The sequence below is a fragment of the Lichenostomus cassidix genome, chromosome 1Aa (assembly GCF_008360975.1).
Source record: "Lichenostomus cassidix isolate B80296 chromosome 1Aa, HeHo_3.0, whole genome shotgun sequence".
Lineage (NCBI taxonomy): Eukaryota > Metazoa > Chordata > Aves > Passeriformes > Meliphagidae > Lichenostomus > Lichenostomus cassidix.
Window position 1 is genome coordinate 875,746 of NC_139480.1, and position 17,795 is coordinate 893,540.

At 57.8% G+C, this 17,795-nt stretch overlaps 3 protein-coding genes and 2 long non-coding RNA genes across 7 annotated transcripts; 2 read left to right on the top strand and 3 right to left on the bottom strand.

Annotated features, from left to right (window-relative positions):
* Positions 1 to 74: 74 nt before the first annotated feature.
* Positions 75 to 3,088, bottom strand: LOC146443015 (acrosin-like). The gene is made up of 5 exons (XM_085081139.1): positions 2,787 to 3,088; positions 2,376 to 2,639; positions 1,876 to 2,141; positions 1,107 to 1,252; positions 75 to 709 (listed from the first exon to the last, which is right to left on the bottom strand). Exons 1-5 carry the CDS (start codon positions 2,855 to 2,857, stop codon positions 350 to 352), a joined length of 1,107 nt encoding a protein of 368 aa, XP_084937265.1. The 5' UTR covers positions 2,858 to 3,088; the 3' UTR covers positions 75 to 349.
* A 1,175-nt stretch (positions 3,089 to 4,263) lies between these two features.
* On the bottom strand, positions 4,264 to 9,999 carry LOC146443016 (uncharacterized). 2 transcript variants are annotated; one of them, XR_014856298.1, is made up of 3 exons: positions 9,854 to 9,999; positions 9,126 to 9,281; positions 4,264 to 4,438 (listed from the first exon to the last, which is right to left on the bottom strand). It is a non-coding gene; the product is annotated as an uncharacterized LOC146443016 (long non-coding RNA). The 2 variants fall into 2 exon arrangements; XR_014856299.1 differs by lacking the exon at positions 4,264 to 4,438 and adding an exon at positions 8,872 to 8,930 and having other exon boundaries at positions 9,099 to 9,281.
* On the top strand, positions 4,656 to 7,802 carry LOC146443017 (uncharacterized). The gene is made up of 5 exons (XM_085081258.1): positions 4,656 to 4,689; positions 5,319 to 5,408; positions 5,800 to 6,174; positions 6,694 to 6,819; positions 7,500 to 7,802. Exons 2-5 carry the CDS (start codon positions 5,351 to 5,353, stop codon positions 7,586 to 7,588), a joined length of 648 nt encoding a protein of 215 aa, XP_084937384.1. The 5' UTR covers positions 4,656 to 4,689; positions 5,319 to 5,350; the 3' UTR covers positions 7,589 to 7,802.
* Positions 10,000 to 10,107: 108 nt separating the features above from the next.
* Positions 10,108 to 15,206, top strand: TSPAN33 (tetraspanin 33). Of its 2 annotated transcripts, none has more exons than XM_085081242.1 (9): positions 10,108 to 10,337; positions 11,664 to 11,721; positions 11,818 to 11,945; positions 12,044 to 12,118; positions 12,208 to 12,303; positions 12,651 to 12,779; positions 13,502 to 13,663; positions 14,278 to 14,848; positions 15,009 to 15,206. In XM_085081242.1, the coding sequence occupies exons 1-8, from the start codon at positions 10,233 to 10,235 to the stop codon at positions 14,377 to 14,379; spliced, it is 855 nt and encodes a 284-aa protein (XP_084937368.1). In that variant the 5' UTR covers positions 10,108 to 10,232; the 3' UTR covers positions 14,380 to 14,848; positions 15,009 to 15,206. The 2 variants fall into 2 exon arrangements, with proteins under 2 accessions (XP_084937368.1, XP_084937357.1); XM_085081231.1 differs by having other exon boundaries at positions 15,094 to 15,206.
* Positions 15,207 to 16,322: 1,116 nt separating this feature from the next.
* On the bottom strand, positions 16,323 to 17,503 carry LOC146443019 (uncharacterized). The gene is made up of 2 exons (XR_014856300.1): positions 17,331 to 17,503; positions 16,323 to 16,834 (listed from the first exon to the last, which is right to left on the bottom strand). It is a non-coding gene; the product is annotated as an uncharacterized LOC146443019 (long non-coding RNA).
* Positions 17,504 to 17,795: the final 292 nt, after the last annotated feature.

The window sequence follows — 17,795 nt, forward strand, 5'->3', positions numbered from 1 at the left end:
AAAGCTGGAGGAGTTTCTCCCTCTCTCCCTCTCTCTCTCTATCCTCCTTCCCCTCCCTCCACTCCTCCCTGGCTCCCCCAAATCAGACCCAACCCCACTCGTTATCCCATGGATCCCAGATTGTCCCATCCTTGATTCACCCAGGAGACTGAACTGGACTGACAGCGTGGCTGATGGGGAACAGGAACAACTCTATTTCAGAACAAACTGGATTTCCCCAGGGAGGGCTCAGGGGAGCAGTGTGGGCAGGACACAGCAGCCCTGGGCACCACGTTGGCACCACAGCCACAGCCCCAGCTGGGCCTTCTGGACATCCACTGCATCCACAACTGATCTGCTCTCCTCCTGCTCAACCCAGTTTATCCCTCAGGAACTCCACGATCTCCTTCAGGTTCGCAAAGAATCTCAGCAGGATGTCTTTTGGGAATGAAATCGTTATAAACTCCTCTGGTCTCGGCTCTGGTTCTGTTACTGGTGGCTCCATGAAAACGGTTGGGATTGGGGTCAGGGTTGGCTCTGGTGGTGGAGGAGCTTCTTCTTCTGGGGACAATCCCATCTGGAGCTGGATCCAGCCTCGGAAGTGCTGTGTGGAGGTGAACACCCCTGGCCGCTTCTCCCCGGCACAGCCTCGGCCCCAGCTGGCCAGTCCCACCAGCCAGAAGTAGTCACCGACGCTGTCCTTGCAGACCAGGGGACCTCCGCTGTCCCCCTGGGCAGGAGAGAGGGGTCAGGGGTGTCAGGGCTGCTGCTGGCCTTGGGGACATGGGGACATCGTGTGGGAATGAACAGATGGGGAAGTTTCAGGGAAGTTTCAGGGAAGGGAAGGGAAGTTTTGGGAAGGGAAGGGAAGTTTTGGGAAGGGAAGTTTAGGGAAGGGAAGTTTAGGGAAGTTTAGGGAAGTTTAGGGAAGTTTAGGGAAGTTTAGGGAAGTTTAGGGAAGTTTAGGGAAGGGAAGGGAAGGGAAGGGAAGGGAAGGGAAGGGAAGGGAAGGGAAGGGAAGGGAAGGGAAGGGAAGGGAAGGGAAGGGAAGGGAAGGGAAGGGAAGGGAAGGCAGCCCTGTCAGCGGTGAGGCCCCGGGGCTGGGAGGTCGCTGTCCCCATTGTCACCTGGCAGGTGTCGATGCCGCCCCGCGGGTACCCCGCGCACAGCTCCTGGGGGTGCACAGCCCCCCCGTACCAGCGGCTGCTGTTGCACAGCTGGACATCGATCAGCCGCACCTTGGCCTCCTGCAGCACCAGCCGTGGGCTCGGGGCTGTGGGCACAGCGGGCACTGAGAGCCTGTGGGGCACTGAGAGCTTGTGGGGCACTGAGAGCCTGTGGGGCACTGAGAGCTTGTGGGGCACTGAGAGCTTGTGGGGCACTGAGAGCCTGTGGGGCACTGAGAGCCTGTGGGGTCTGTGGGGCTGAGCACCTTGTCCAGGGCTGGGCTGAGCCTCTGTCCCAATGTGTCCCTGTCCCACTGTGCCTTGCTGAGGCCCTGTCCCAATGTCCCACTGTGTCCCTGTCCTGCAGAGTCCCTGTCCCACTGTGCCCTGCTGTGCCCCTGTCCTGCTGTCTCCTTGCTGTGTCCCTGTCCCTGCAGAACCCCTGTCCCACTGTGTCCCTGTGCCCCTGTCCTGCAGAGCCCTTGTCCCGCTGTGTCTGCACATAGCCCTTGTCCTGCTCTGTCCCTGTCCCCTGATGTCCCCACCAGAGGCTCCATGCCCAGCCCTAGCTCAACTCTGTCCAGCCCAGCCATGTCCTTTAGTCCCCACCTCCCCTTTCCCCCTGTCCCCTGTGTCCCTCACCACTGTCCGGGGTGGCACTGCCCCCTGTCCCCTGTGTCCCTCACCACTGTCCGGGGTGGCACTGCCCCCTGTCCCCTGTGTCCCTCACCACTGTCCGGGGTGGCTCTCCAGCCCGCGATGTAGCAGGTTCTGAGCTCGGGCACTGCCAGGGAGCTGTCAGGCACACAGGCCAGCTGGATGTAGTCGCTGCACTCCACAGGCTGCTCCAGCTCCAGCAGGGCGATGTTGTTCCTGGCCGTGGCAGCCACGTACTCCTGGTGCACCAGCAGCCTCTGGATGTGGCGCAGCTCCGTCTGGTGGCCTGGCCGGGTCAGGTCGGTGGCACCGATCACCACTTCCCACACGGAGAAGTCCCTGAGAGAGCGGTGACAGGGAGCTGAGCCACCAAATGGGGCAGCCCAGCAGCTGCTCGTGCTGTGGGGACATCCCTGTCCTAGCCTTGGGGACATCCCTATCCTAACCTTGGGGACATCCCTGTCCCTTCTCTGAGGACATCCCTGTCCCTGTGCTCTGGGTACTTCCCTGTCCCTGCTCTGAGGACATCCCTGTCCCAGCCTTGGGGACATCCCAGTCCCTCCTCCTCCTCACCTGGCCCCAAAGAAGCAATGTGCCACCGTGAGGACCCACTGGGGGTGGATCAGAGCTCCAGCACACATGTGCCACGTGCCATTCTCCAGGGTGGCCTGGATGCTGACGATGCCAGGCCAGGTCCCCGAGGGGACACCAGGGCCACCCGTGACGAGGGAAGTGACACCAGAAGAAGCCAAAGTTCTGTAGTCCCCATCCGTGGGGTCGTAGCCAGTAACCAGAGAGCTGTGGTCGAAGGCCATGGGCTGGAGGCCACAGGTGCCCCTGGAAGCACAAAGGTGTCACTGTCCTGCTTGGGGACAGCAGGGACAGCAGGGCCAGCAGGGCCCCGAGGGACACGGCTGTCCCTGGTTCTGCTGCCAGGGACCCCCCGAGTGTCCCCCGAGCCCCTGGCAGCCCCGGGTCACTGACCTGCAGGTGTCCCAGGTGGCCCAGGCGGGGCTGGCCAGGGCCAGCAGCACGAGCAGCCCCAGCAGAGCCATCGGGGAGCACAGCAGGTGGCAGGGCCAGCAGCCAGGTGGCACCTGCGGCAGCCACGGTGCCACCAGCCCGGGGTGATGTCACAGAGGGCAGGGACAGGGGAACCGTGGAATGCTTTGGGGTGACAGAGGGACATGAGTGATCCCAGTGTCACCTCCTGCTGTCACACGCTGCTCCAAGCTGGTGGCACCTCAGGGATAAACTCAGACAGAGCTGCATCCGTAGAATAATTCATCATTAGCACTCTTGCTAATATATTATAAATTATAACTAATGATTAGTTATTATTTATAATAACTAAGGATATTCACTATCTCTTTGCCTTGCTGGTAACCTCACACTAGCATTGCAATATTAAATATCTAATAATTTAATTTAATTTAATAACTAATATCACTGCAACACTTTGGTAATGTGTGAAATAACATGTGTTTCTGATTTATTAATATTAATCTGTATCATTGCTAATAATTTGCATTATTATGTTACTATAGTCCTATTGCTCACTATATATTGTTACTATTTGTTTGCATTACCACTGATATTTTTATTTTAATTACTACTTATATTAGTAAATTAGTAATCTGTATTCTTAATATTAATTAGTATTCTTATTATTAGCCTGTGTATTACCACTAATATCACTCTTTTAATTACCACTCTTAATACTACACTGTGATTAATAGCAATATTAATACTAATAATCTGTATTTTTGCTAATACATTGATTATGTGATAATACCACTAATGTTATTATTATTACTAATACTGATTGTGTTTTATATTACGGTGATATTGGGCAATAATAGTTGTTAATAATAAGAATAATTTATGGTCATTTTAATAATTTTATGGAAACAAAGGTGCCAAACCTTGTGGTAGATGGAAAGAGATTTTGATAGTGTTTTTTCTCTCTTAATTCCGTTATGTATTATATATTATATTATATTATTTATATTATATTGTATTATATTATGTTACATTATGTGCTTTAGTGTAATAAATTTATTATGCTATATTTTATTTTAAGTCCAATATATTTATGTACTATTTACATTATATTATTTTATTATCTATTATTCTATCATACCACGTTAAGATCCATTTTCCATATCATATAAATGGCCTATAATACAAAATGTATAATTTTAGTACATCCTTCGCATAACATAAAATCATTTGCATACGATATAAAATATCACACATGCTTTTAACGCATTAAAATACAAACTTATGACAGATTGTATTTATCTAATATAGATAAATACCATCTAGATAGAGAATATATTTATAAAAATATATTTTATAAATATATTTTAATATATATATAAAAATATAGAGAGAATATATATATAAAAATATATATAATGTATATAAATATATAGAGAATATAAATATATAGAGAATATATTTATAAAAATGGTTTCAGACCTTTTCCTGTATTTGCCGTGGTGGGTGGGGATGGGCACATCTGGATGGGTAAGGGAAACAGCTGGACGGGGCAGGAGGATGGATGGGTGGATGGATGGATGGATGGATGGATGGAGGAACATCTGGCTGGGGCCCAGGCGGGCAGCGCACATCTGGCAGGGCGCGAGCAGGTGAGTCACAGCTGGCAGGGACACCACTGAGTCACAGCTGGCCGCGACCCAGCAGGGCGAGCCGCAGCTCGCAGGGGCACCGCCGGGCCTGGGGGCAGCGGGCAGGGCCGGGGGCACATCTGGCTGGGCAGGGAGGCACATCTGGCGGGGCGGGGCGGTGGCGCAGGGCGGGGCTGGGCTGGGCGGGGCTGGGCTGAGCGCGGCTCGGGCGGGCTGGAGACAGCCGGACCACGGTGAGGGGCGCGGGCTGGGTGTCCCCTCTCCCGGGGGTGGCGGGGCCGGGGGTGTCCCCTGTGCCCGGGCTGGGCCGGGGGTGTCCCCTCTGCCCGGGCGGGGCCGGGGGTGTCCCCGCTCCCCGGGAATGGCGGGCTCGGGGATGTCCCCTCTCCCCGGTCTCCGAGCATCCGGGGCCGGGGGCTCCGAGCATCCGGGGGGCGGGGGCTGCAGCTTACCGCGCTGCCCTAGAGCCACCCCGCCCCTGCCCTAGAGCCACCCAGCCCCCAACCCCCTAACCCTCCCGCCCCTGCCCTATACCTCCCCCAGCTCTCTACCCTAGAGATGCCCCAATCCCCCCGCCCCATAGCCCCCCAGCCCTATAGCTGCCCAGCCCCCAGCCCCATAATCCCCCCGCCCCTTCCCATTGTCCCCTTCTCACACCGCGTGGGGCGCTCGGATGTCCCCGGGGTCCCTCCCTCGCCACGGGGGGCTGGGTTTGGGGCGCCCCGCCGGGGTGACTGCAGGGTTTTGGGGTGACGCCGGGGTTCTGTGGTGACTGCAGGGTTTCGGGGTGACGCCGGGGTTCTGGGGTGACCGCAGGGTTTCGGGGTGCTCGCTGCTGAGCGTGTCGCTCCGCGTCCCCCAGGAGCTGCCCGGCAGGCGGGTCCGGACCTCGGCATGGCGCTGCTCCCCGTCGTGGCGCTCTGGGCTCTGTCACCCCTCCTCGCCCGGGCAGGTAGCCACCGGCGGTGGGTGAGGGGTCCGAGCAGACCCCCCGCTCCCCGGGGACCCCTTGGGAACCCGCTGTCCCCGAGGGCGCGGGGCGAGGCGGCGGGCGGGGCGGGGGGGACATTCCCGGCAGGGCGGTGACTCACGGGGCTTGGCACCGGCGAGCCCTCGGGCCGGGCACGAACCGCTACTCGGCCCCGTGCCACCCCCGGTGTGCCCGCTGCCACCCCCCGGTGTCCCGCTGCCACCCCCCGGTGTCCCCCTGCCACCCCCCGGTGTCCCCGCTGCCACCCCCTGTCCCCCAACAGAGCCCCCTCCTCCCGGCGGTGTCCCCCCGGTGTCCCCCTGTATGCCATCCCTGGGGTCACTGTGGGGTGACCGCGCTGTCCCCACGGCAGACCCGCCGCCCGTCACTGTCACAGCGGCCATCGGCGAGGACGCGTGCCTGCCGTGCGGCACGGAGCCCTGGGGTGCCCTGCGCGGTGTCACCCTCAGCTGCACCCAGCAGGCTGGCGGCCACCAGGTCCCCGTGCTCAGCCACCGCCTGGGCTGGCACCCTCCGCCCACCGAGCCGGGCTGGCACCCGCCGCTGCAGCCCGACAGCCGCTTTAGGGACAGGGTGGCCTTCTGCGCCGCGGGGACAGGGGACGCCGGGGTGTCCCTGCTGCTGAGGAACCTCAGCGACCCCGATTTCGGGAATTATTCCTGCTACGCCTCCCGCGCCGCCGCCCCGCAGCTGCTCTGCTCGCTGGTGCTGCAGCCCGCGGTGACAGGTGAGAGCGCGGGGTGACACTGTCCCCGTCGGGGTGTGTCCAGCCCTGTCCCCAGCTGCGTGGTGCCGGAATTTGGGGGTGTCCCCATTCCCTGGTGTGTCTGTCCCCTGCTCCATCCCTGTCCCCATCTGGGTGGTGCCCGGTGTCCCCTGCTCTGAATTTGGGGTGTCCCCATTCCCTGGTGTGTCTGTCACCTGCACTGTCCCTGTCCCCATCTGAGTGGTGCCCGGTGTCCCCTGCTCTGAATTGGGGCTGTCCCCATTCGCTGGTGTGCCTGTCACCTGCTCTGTCCCCTGCTCCATCCCTGTCCCCATCTGGGTAGTGCCAGGTGTCCCTGCTCTGTCCCCCTGGCACATTTGGTGTCCCCACATGTGTCTGTCCCTTGTCCCACCCGGCTGGCACCCAGCGCCCCCCTCTCTGCACCCCGGCGCAGTTTGGGGATTCCCAGTCTGGCACGGGACAGGGAGCATGGCAGGGTCGGTCCGGGCCGTGTCCCCAAGTGCCAATGTCACCCCACAGAGGTCCCGAAGGCGGCGGAGCCGGACATGATCATGGTGATTTGTGTCCTCACGGCCGCTTTCACCGCCGTGGCCATCGGGGTGGTCATGTGCAACCGCTGGGGGGGACACTGCTGGGGACGGACAGGTGGGTGTGGGGACACGGGGGTGTGGGGGGCACAGGGGGTGCTGGGGGGGCACGGGGGGTCCTGGGGGGAACGGGTGGGTGCTGGGGGGCATGGGAGGTGTGGGGGTGGGATGTAGCTGCTGTGGGATTGGGGACAGTTGGAGATCCCCTGGTCCAAGCAGGGATGGGATTATTCTGGGTGGGGAGAAGTTTTCCAACTCCTTTGTGGAGATAAAGGGATGGGATGGGATGGGATGGGATGGGATGGGATGGGATGGGATGGGATGGGATAATGGGATGGGATGGGATGGGATAATGGGATGGGATGGGATGGGATGGGATGGGATGAAGATGATGATGATGATGGCATGGGATGCAATAATAGGATGGAGTAATGGGATGGGATAAAGGGATGGGATAAAGGGATGGGATGGGATAATGGGATGGGATGGGATGGGATGGGATGGGATGGGATGGGATGGAATGGAATGGAATGGAATGGAGAAGGGATGCAGAAGGGATGGGATGAGGTTGGGATGAAGGTGGGGATCAGGACAGGGGCAGGGATGGGGACAGCAGCAGCTCTACGGGGACACCAGGTGCCACTCCTCACCCTGCTGGGTGTGCCACGGGTGCCACACGGGTGCCCTGTCACTCTCTGTCACCCTCTGTCACCCTCTGTCACCCTCTGTCACCCTCAGCTCAGGGTCCAGCTCAGGAGCCTGGAGCCGTGGCTGGAGGGGAAGAAGGGGAGGTGGCCTTGAGTGACATGAAGAGTCTCAACACCTGAGGTCACCCCAGCTGGACAGGCCCACGTGTGACACCGGCCCAGGAGGTGGCCCTGATTGCCCCGAACTGGGGGGGACAGGGCTGGGGCGATGCTGTGGGACAGGGAGGGACAGGATGGCTGAGGGGCTGCAGGATGGCTTGGGGCAGGGCAGGGGTGACCCCAAAGCCTGGAGGGGACAATCCCTCAGACCCCAAATAAAGCACGTGGCTCCGGAGTGGGGTGAGCCCTCCTTCCGCCCCGCGAGGGGCAGGGGGATGGGATGTGGGGTTCGGGCAGGGATGGGGGTCCTGGGCAAGGGTGGGGTGTGGGGGTGCGGGGACAAGGTGGGACATGGGGTGCCACACAGGGCTGTGTCCCCTTGCTGGGACAGGGTGGGAGGGTGCTGGAGTGGAATTACAGGCAGGGATGATGGGACGTGGACGGGATCCCCATTTAGGGTTAGGCTGTGGGTGTCCCGGGGGTGTCCCCATTTAGGGTTAGGCTGTGGGGGTCCCGGGGTGTCCCCATTTAGAGGTGACCTGTGGGGGTGTAGGGGGTGTCCCCATTTAGGGCTGGGTCGTGGGGGTCCCGGGGGTTTTCCCCGTTTAGGGACAAGCTGTGGGGGTCCCGGGGCTGTCCCCATTTAGGGGTGACCTGAGGGGGTGTAAGGGATGTCCCCATTTAGGGGTGACCTGAGGGGGTCCCGGGGTTGTCCCCATTTGGCTCTCCCCACCCACGCTCGCTCCCCCACGGCCGCTGGGCGGCGCTGCCGGGGGTGGGCGGATTGCCCCGCCCACAGACACGCCCATCACTCCATATATGGTAATACCCCGTACAAAAACCACGCCCCCTCTGACGTGGCCACGCCCCCTTGTCCCGCCCATAGCCCAAAGGCGCAGAGGGAAATTTGGGATCTTTGGGATCTTTGGGATCCCGCAGCACCCCGGGGGCTCCTCGGGCTGCTTCTCCCCCCTCTCTCCTTCTCCTCCTCCTCCCGCCGCGGTCACTGCAGCTCAGCGGAGCCACCAGAGCGTCCCTTCTCCTTCCCTGCGCCCTCTGTGCACCCCTGTGCCAGCCACATCCCATCGTCCTTGTCCCCAAACACCTTGTCCCCACAGCCTGACCATCCCTGTCCCATCCACACCCCGTCCTTGTCCCCAAACACCCTGTCCCATCCACATCCCATCGTCCTTGTCCCTAAACACCCTGTCCCATCCACATCCCATCGTCCTTGTCCCCAAACACCCTGTCCCCACAATGTCCCACCCACATCCCATCCTTGTCCCCAAACACCCTGTCCCATCCACACCCCGTCCTTGGCCCCAAACACCCTGTCCCCACAATGTCCCACCCACATCCCATCCTTGTCCCCAAACACCCTGTCCCATCCACATCCCATCGTCCTTGTCCCCAAACACCCTGTCCCCACAGCCTGGCCATCCCTGTCCCATCCACATCCTATCCTTGTCCCCAAACACCCTGTCCCCACAACCTGTCCCATCCACATCCCATCGTCCTTGTCCCCAAACACCTTGTCCCCTGTCACCCTGTCCCTCACCCCGCTGTGGATTTGGGCTGCAGCACGATGGACAGACGCTAGTGAGTCACTAAAGCACCAAGGGGCTTTTTGGGATCGGTTCCTCTGTCTGAATCTCACATCTTCCTCCGGGAACCACCGTTCCTCCTTCCTCCCTCTGCTCCCGGGGATTTCCAGCTCTGCCGAGCCCGGGCACAGCAAATAAATAATAAAAAATGGAATAATAATAATTAATTAAATAGTAACTATGAGCTGGTGCTCCCTCCAAGCAAAGGGTGAAGGGACAAGGTGACAGTGTGACGGGACAAGGTGACAGCTGTCGTCTCTGCCCACGCCAGCCAAATAACTGAAATGTGATGCAAAAAAATAGGGCAAAATTCACCCATAGAGTACGATTTGGGGGTCGAATCCTGTTCAGAAAAAAGACCTGTTGCTTTTCCCAGTGTGCCAGAATTGGCCCAAGCTTCCCAGCTCCGGCAGCAGAGGGGGATGGATGAGGTTTGGGCTCGCAGTTGGAGAGGTCACCGAGGGCGCAGCGTCAGCACTGGACCTTTTTGGGCTGATTTCAGCAAATTCTGGTCACAGACTCAGCCACGTCCTTCCAGGAAAGCCCCGAATCACCCCAGCGGGCCGAGTTTCATGGATGAGGACTCTCCCGCGTCCCTGCTGTCCCTCGTGTCCCTTCAAGGACTGTCACCGGGGGCAGAAATCAATTATTAATGACAGCCATCGTTATAAAATCCACCAACCCCTCGGAGGTGCGGGGTTCTGTGGGGCGGGGAGCGCGCGGTTCGGGCAGGGTGGGGACAGCGGGATCATCCCGGCGGGATTCGGGATGGATTCGGGCCGATCGCTGCCTCCGCACGGGATGGGAACGGCGTGCGCTGGCCCTTTAAGACAGGTGCGGGCGGGTGGTGGTTGAGTGACGGGGAGATTGACCAATGGGATGGCAGAGTGTGGCGGAGCCAGCCAATGAGCTGGCGGGAAGGGGTGGGGAGGCGTGGCTTGGCTCGGCTGCTCTCGCTGCGGGGCGAAGCGGGGATCGCTCCCGTTCTGTTCCGTTCGGCTCCGTTCGGCTCCCTTCGGCTCCGCTCGGCCCCGTTCGGCCCCGCTCGGTCCCCTTCGGCCATGGGGCGGCGGGTGGCGGTCCCCGCCGCGCCCCTCGGGGACGATTTCTCGTTCGTGAGCCCGGTGGCGAAGTACGTGCTCTTCTTCTTCAACCTGCTCTTCTGGGTGAGTGCGGCGGGCACCGGGACACCCCACTGCCGGGGGACCCTGCGGCTGTCCCCGTCCCTGCTCCCCGCTGGGGTCACCCCATCCCCTGCGGGACCCCCAGCCCTTGGGAGTGTCCCCATCCCTGCACCCCGCTGGGGTCACCCCATCTGCGGGACCCTGCGGCTGTCCCCATCCCTGCACCCCGCTGGGGTCACCCCATCCCCTGCGGGACCCCCAGTCCTTGGGAATGTCCCCATCCCTGCACCCCATTGGGGTCACCCCATCCCCTGCGGGACCCCCAGCCCTTGGAATGTCCCCTTCACCCCACTGGGATCCCCCATTCCCTGCATTCCCGGGGTCCCCAACCCCACCTCCATCCTCAGGACATCACTAAGGGGGATCCCCTTCCCTTTGGGGCTGCCGCCGCCCCTGGACCCCACTGGACCCCACTGTCCTCGGTGTCCCCGGATCGTCCCATCCCCAGCAACCCACTGGGATCCCTCATTCCTAAATCCCTCTCCATCCCTGGACCCCGCCGGGATCCCCCACTCCAGAATGGACAGAATGGGTTTCCCCGTTCCCCGAGGGGTTTTGGGGTCCTTTGGGTCCCTTTGGGACCCTTTGGGACACTCACCAGGACCCTCCTGGCCCCACCCAGGTGACAGGGAGGGGGGACAGAGACCCCTCTTGTCCCAAGCCCACCCCATGGATATCTCACACATGGAAGCCCCACAGTTTTGGGGCCTTTTTGAGGTTTTTGCTTTTTAACTGGGGGATTTTTTGTTTATTTGTTTGTGGGTTTTCGGGAGTTTTTTTATGTTTTTGAGGGAGTTTATGTTTTGAGCATTTTGTAATGTTTTAAGAATTTTTTAAAATGTTTTGGAGACTTTTGAACTGCTTGGATGGCTTTTTTAAAACGTTTTGGGGGTTTTTAATGCTTTCGTGGGGATTTTTTGTGGGTTATTTCCGTGTTTGCAATCCTAATTTTGAGGAAGTTTCTCGTTTCTGATAAACCACGTCCCTGTGTCCAGCCACCCGTAGAGAGCCAGGGTGGCCTCCCAGGAGGTGGGGACAGAGGTGACCTCCCAGTAGGTGGGGACAGAAGTGACCTCCCGAGAGGTGGGGACAGAAGTGACCTCCCAAGAGGTGGGGACAGAAGTGACCTCCCGAGAGGTGGGGACAGAAGTGACCTCCCAAGAGGTGGGGACAGAAGTGACCTCCCAAGAGGTGGGGACATGATGGCCACAAGGGGAAACTGAGGCAGCTGTGCCTCTGGGAGGGCTGCAGGGTGCGGGATGGTGGTGGTGACACCTGGGGGGTGACAGTCCCTGTCCCTCCCTGCAGGTGATCTCCATGGTGATGGTGGCCGTGGGGGTGTACGCCCGGCTGCTGAAGCACGCAGGTGAGTTCCCATCCAGCCATGATTTGGGCTGGAATGGGGGATCCGGGGGGATCTGGGGGCGCTGGTGACAGCGCTGGTGACACCTCGTTGTGACAGAGGCGGCGATGGCATGCCTGGCAGTGGACCCTGCCATCCTGCTCATCATGGTGGGCATCCTCACCTTCCTCATCACCTTCTGCGGCTGCGTCGGCTCCTTGCGGGAGAACATCTGCCTGCTGCAGATGGTGAGCCCCAGGGAGGCTGGGGGTCCCTCATGGGGACCCTGGTGGCATCTCGGTGTCACCCCCGTGGTCCCCTCACTGTCACACTCCTTGTCCCACAGTTCTCTGTCTGCCTGACCATCATCTTCCTCCTGCAGCTGGCGGCCGGCATGCTGGGCTTTGTCTTCTCTGATAAGGTACTGGGGGGGCTGGGAGGATGATGAGTGACCCCAGACCTGTCCTGCTGGGTGACAACCTCGCTGCTGTCCCCCCATCTGTCCCCCAGGCACGCGGGAAGGTCAGCGAGATCATCAACGGGGCCATCGTGCACTACCGGGATGACCTGGACCTGCAGAACCTCATCGATTTTGGGCAGAAGGAGGTGACCTGGGGGGTCTGGAGGGTGGGGTTCCCCCAAAAGGACAAGGATTGTCCCCACTCTTGGGTCAGGCTTGAATCTGTGGGGTGCCACAGGCTGGGGACGCTCGATGGCTCTCCAAGATGTTCATGATGATGTCCAAGGACAAGGATTGTCCCCACTCTTGGGTCAGGCTTGAATCTGTGGGGTGCCACAGGTTGGGGACGCTGGATGGCTCTTCCAAGATGTTCATGGTGATGTCCTGGCTGGGGAGAGCTGCAGGGAAAGTGGGTGGGGGGAACAAGCAGCCCCCCCCGGGTGTGCTGTCCCTGCTGTCCCCCTCCCCACCGAGCCCCCTGCCCTGCCCGCAGTTCAGCTGCTGTGGGGGTGTCTCCTACAAGGACTGGTCCCAGAACATGTACTTCAACTGCACTGCCACCAACCCCAGCCGGGAGCGCTGCTCTGTCCCCTTCTCCTGCTGCCTGCACGACAGTGGCCAGGTGAGCCCTCGGGGACCCCCAGGGGACACTGCCCTGGGCCTGTTCTCCAGCCCTTGGGGCTGTGCTGAGCCCAGAGTCCTTCCCAAGGACAGGGGGCAACTGATGGCAATGGATGGACTCCATCCCATCCTCTGGGTTTGGGGCCCCAAATTCACCCTCCGGCTTTGTGTCCCCATGCCACCTTCTCAGTTTGGGTTTCCAGTTCTATCCTCTGGGTTTGAGTCCCCATCCCACCCTCTAGGTTTGTGTCCCCATCCTGTCCTCTGGATTTGGGACATCCATTCCACCCTCTGGGTTTAGGTTTCCAGTTCCACCCTCTGGGTTTCTGTCCCCATCCCATCCTCTGGATTTGTGTCCCCATCTCGCCCTCTGGGTTTGTGTCCCCAAATTCACCCTCTGGGTTTCTGTCCCCATCCCACCCTCTGGGTTTGTGTCCCCATCCCACCCTCTGGGTTTGTGTCCCCATCCCACCCTCTGGGTTTGTGTCCCCATCTTGCCCCTCTGGGTTTGTGTCCCCATCCCACCCTCTGGGTTTGGGGACTCCCAGGTGGGGATGCTGTGGGGAGGTGGGATGAGTTCTCCCTCACTGGGGTTGTCTCTTTGGGGTCAGGTGGCTCTGGAGGGCTGGGGTGGGGACACCCGAGGAAGGGGACACCACCCCCCAAGAGCAGGGACCCGGTGTGTTCTGTCCCCAGCCCCTCTGTGCTCTGTCCCCTCTCCAGGCCGTCATCAACACCATGTGTGGCCACGGCATGCAGGCCAGGGGCTACCTGGAGGCCAGTGCCGTCATCCACACCAACGGCTGCATCGACAAGCTGGTCAACTGGATCCACAGCAACCTGTTCCTGCTGGGGGGCATCACCCTGGGGCTGGCCCTGCCCCAGGTACGGCACTGCGGGGAGAAGGGTCCGTCCCAAAGCTCCTCCTTGTGGGCTTTACTGGGAGTTGTCTTCATGGCGTGGCTGATTGCAAGATGGGGGAGTTGGGCTGGGGTTTGGGGTGGAGTGGTGGAGATGTCAGGCATGGGGGGTATGGGTGACACTGCCTGGTGTCCCTCAGCACCTCTCTCTCCCTCTCTCTCTCTCTCTGCACTCCCTCTTGCTCTTTCTCTCCCTTTCTCTCTTTCCTCTTCCTCTCACTCTTCCCCTTCCCTCCCTTTCCTTATCTCTCTCCCCTTCCTCTTCCCTTCTGCTTCCTCTTCCCCTTCCCTCTCTCCTTTCCCCCTTCCCTCTCCCTTTTCCTCCCCACTTCTCCTTTCCCTTCTCTCTCTCCTCTTCCCTTTATCTTCCCCTTTTCCTCTTTCCATCCCTTCCCTCTCCCTATCTATCTCCCCTTCCTCTTACCTTCCCTTTCCTCTCCCCCTCCCTTTCCTCTCCTTTTCCCACTCCCTCTCTCTTTCCCCTTCCCTTCCCTTCCCGAAACTTCCCTGAAACTTCCCTGAAACTTCCCTTCCCAAAACTTCCCTGAAACTTCCCCTCTCTCTGTCTCTCCCCTCCAGCTGGTGGGCATTGCGCTGGCTCAGCTCCTCATCAACCAGATCCGCGACCAGATCAAGCTGCAGCTCTACAACCAGCAGCACCGGGCAGACCCCTGGTACTGATCCCGGCCGCAGTGCCAGCCCCGGACCGGCGGGAGGAGCCGGCGGGGCTCTGCCGGAGCGCGGGGAACGCGGACCCGCGGTGCCGCCGTGCTGCGAGAGGGCGGCGCAGGGAGCGCGGGGACTCTGTGCCTTCGGCTGATGTGCTGAGCTCGGTCAGCCGCGGGGAATCGCTGTCTGTCTGTCTGTCTGTCCGTCCTGCTGCTGCACAGACCGTGCACAACGCTTTGCACTCCCGTGTGCTTCCCCTCTCCACGCGTGCTGGAGGAGGATGTCTGTCTGTCTGTCTGTCTGCGTGTCCGTGCACCGAGCTGCCTTCGCCCAGGGTGGGCTGCACAACCGGGGACATTCTAGCACCGCCGGTGCCACTGTCACCGTGTCCTGTGGGGACAAGGCCAGCCAAGGGCACGGGTGGGCTGCACGACGGGGACATTCCCTGCACCGCCGGTGCCACCAGCCCCGCGGGGACAAGGCCAGTCGAGGGCATGGAGGGCTGCACATTCCCCTCATCGCCAGTGCCACTGTCACCGTGTTCTGCGGGGACAAGACCAGCCGTGGGCATGGAGGGCTGCACAACCGGGGACATTCCCTGCACCACCGGTGCCACTATCACCGTGTGCCGCAGGGACGAGGCCAGCCGAGGGCACGGAGGGCTGCACAGCCAGGGACATTCCCTGCACCGCCGGTGCCACTGTCACCGTGTCCTGCGGGGACAAGGCCAGCCGAGGGCACGGGAGGGCTGAGGGGACAGCCGGGGGTGCTGAGCCCCTCACCGACTGGTCAGTTTTGCTTCCCGTGGCTTTCATGGACAATAAAGAGAGCAGGCTGGACACTGCCAGGCTGTGTGGGGACACCGCGGTGGCTCTGGGGACAAGGAGAGGTCACCCCCACCCTGGCTGTGCGGGGACACCGCGGTGGCTCTGGGGACAGGGAGAGGCCACCCTGTGCCCCATCCCTGTGCTGCCATGCCGGTGTGACACCCCAAAATGAGGGCAGAAAAGGGGATGAAGCACAACCCCACACACCGGGCCTGGCCGCCGCCGCTCGGAGCTGTCGCAAACCCGTGGGTGGAGTTTTTAGGTTGGTTTTTTTTTTTTTTCTTTTTTTCTTTTTAATTTTCCCTTCTGCTCAGGCTGGGTGGTCCTTCCCGCGGAGGCAGCCGGGATGCGGCTCTTTGTGTGCGGCCGGGAGGCTCCTCTCCCCCAAAAAACCTCCTTTTTGGCTTTTTTTCCCCCTCAAAATCCACCTCATCCACCTCCGAAATGAGGCTTGTTCCCCAAAAAAGTGATTTTTTCACCCTCAAAAGGGATTGCTTCACTGAAGAGTGACACTTCCCCACAAAAAAAGGGATTTTTCCTCTGCCTAAAACTTCTCCAAAAAGTTTAATCTACAAAGCTGCTCTCCAAAAAGGTGTTTTTTCCCTCCGAAACCCCATTTTTTCTCCCCAAAAAGCAATTTTTCTCCCCCAAAAAACTCTCTTTTGTACCCCACAAACTGATTTTCCCTCAAAGAAAGTAACTTGCCCTTAAAAAAAGGAATTTTCCTCCACAAAAATCAACTTCTCTCTCCACAAAGGTTATTTTCTATCCTAAAATTGATTTTTCCCCCAAAAAGTACTCTTCCCTCAAAAAAAGTAACTTTTAACCTGAAAAAGCACATTCTTGCCTCTGAAAAGTGACTTTCCCCCCCAAAAAAAGTTATATTTCCCTTTAAAAACTGACTTTTCTCCCCCCAAAAGTGTCTCTTGTCCCCAAAAAGTGACTTCTCTTCCCCCAAAATAAGTTTTGCCCCCAAATGGAAATTTTTCTCTCCCAATCAAGTGCTTTTTGTCCCCTAAAAATGACTTTTGTTCCCCCAAAACCAACTTTTCTCCTCCCAGAAGTGTTTTTTTTTGCCCCAAAGACAACTTTTCACCTCCAGAAAGTAACTTTTTACTCACAAAGGCCTTTTCATCACAAAGACATTTTATTGCACAGAAAAGGGACATTTTTCTCACAAAAAATGGATTTTCCCTCACAAAACTGGTGTTTTCCTCATAATAAATGAGGTTTTCCTGACATGAGTGACCTTTTCTTCAAAAAAAGGAACTTTTTTGTCACTAAAAGTAACTTTTTTTCCTCATGTGTGAACTTTTCATCACAAAAAGGAACTTTTCCCTCAGAAAAAGTGGCTTTTTCTCCCACGAGTGAATATTTCCTCACAGAAAGGAACTTTTTCTTCAAAAAAGGAACTTTTCCTTCCAAAAAATGAACTTTTTCCTCATAAAAAGTTACTTGGTTCCTCACAAGTGAATTTTTCCTCAAAAAAATGAACCTTTTCCTCAGAAAAAGTGACTTCCCCTCACAAAAGCAACTTTTCCCTCACGTAAAACAACTTTTCCCTCACAAAAAGCAAATTTTTCCTCACGAAAAGCAACTTTTTCCTCACAAAAAGCAACTTTTTTCCTCACAAAAGGGACCTTTTCCTCACGAAAAGCAACTTTTCCTTCCAAAAAGTGAACTTTTTCCTCACAAAAACTTACTTCGTTCCTCACAAGTGGATTTCCCCTCTCGAAAAGCGCCTTTCCCCTCACAAAAAGAACTTTTCCCTCACGAAAAGCAACTTTTTTCCTCACAAAGGAGACTCTTTCCTCACGAAAAGCAACTTTTTCCTCACAAAAAGTGACTTTCCCTCATGAAAAGCAACTTTTTCCTCACAAAAAGTGACTTTCCCTCATGAAAAGCAACTTTTTTCCTCACAAAGGGACTCTTTCCTCACGAAAAGCAACTTTTTTCTTCACAAAAGTAACTTTTCCCTCACAAAAAGCAACTCTTTTCTTCACAAAGGAGACTCTTTCCTCACGAAAAGCAACATTTCCCTCACGAAGGCCACTCTTTCCTCCCAAAAAAACACTTTTCCCTCACTTCCCAGTGTCTTTCCCCTCACAAAAAGAACTTTTCCCTCACGAAAGGAACTTTTTCCTCACAAAGGAGACTCTTTCCTCACGAAAAGCAACTTTCCCCTCACAAAAAGCAACTTTTCCCTCACAAAAAGCAACTTTTCCCTCACGAAAAGCGCCTTTCCCCTCACAGAGGAGACTCTTTCCTCACAAAAAGCAACTTTTTTCCTCACGAAAGGAACTTTTTCCTCACAAAGGAGACTCTTTCCTCACAAAAAGCAACTTTTCCCTCACAAAAAACCACTTTCTTTCCCTTTCCAGTGCCTTTTCCCCTCACGAAAGGCGCCTTTCCCTCACGAAAGGAACTTTTTCCTCACGAAAAGCAACTTTTCCCTCACGAAGGTCACTCCTTCCTCCCAAAAAACCTCTTTTTCCCTCACTTCCCAGCGCCTTTCCCCTCACGCAAAGCGCCTTTCCCTCTCCCCGCGTCTCTTACCCTCCGCCGCGCCGCTCCCTCCCTCAGCCCTCCGCCCTCCCTCCC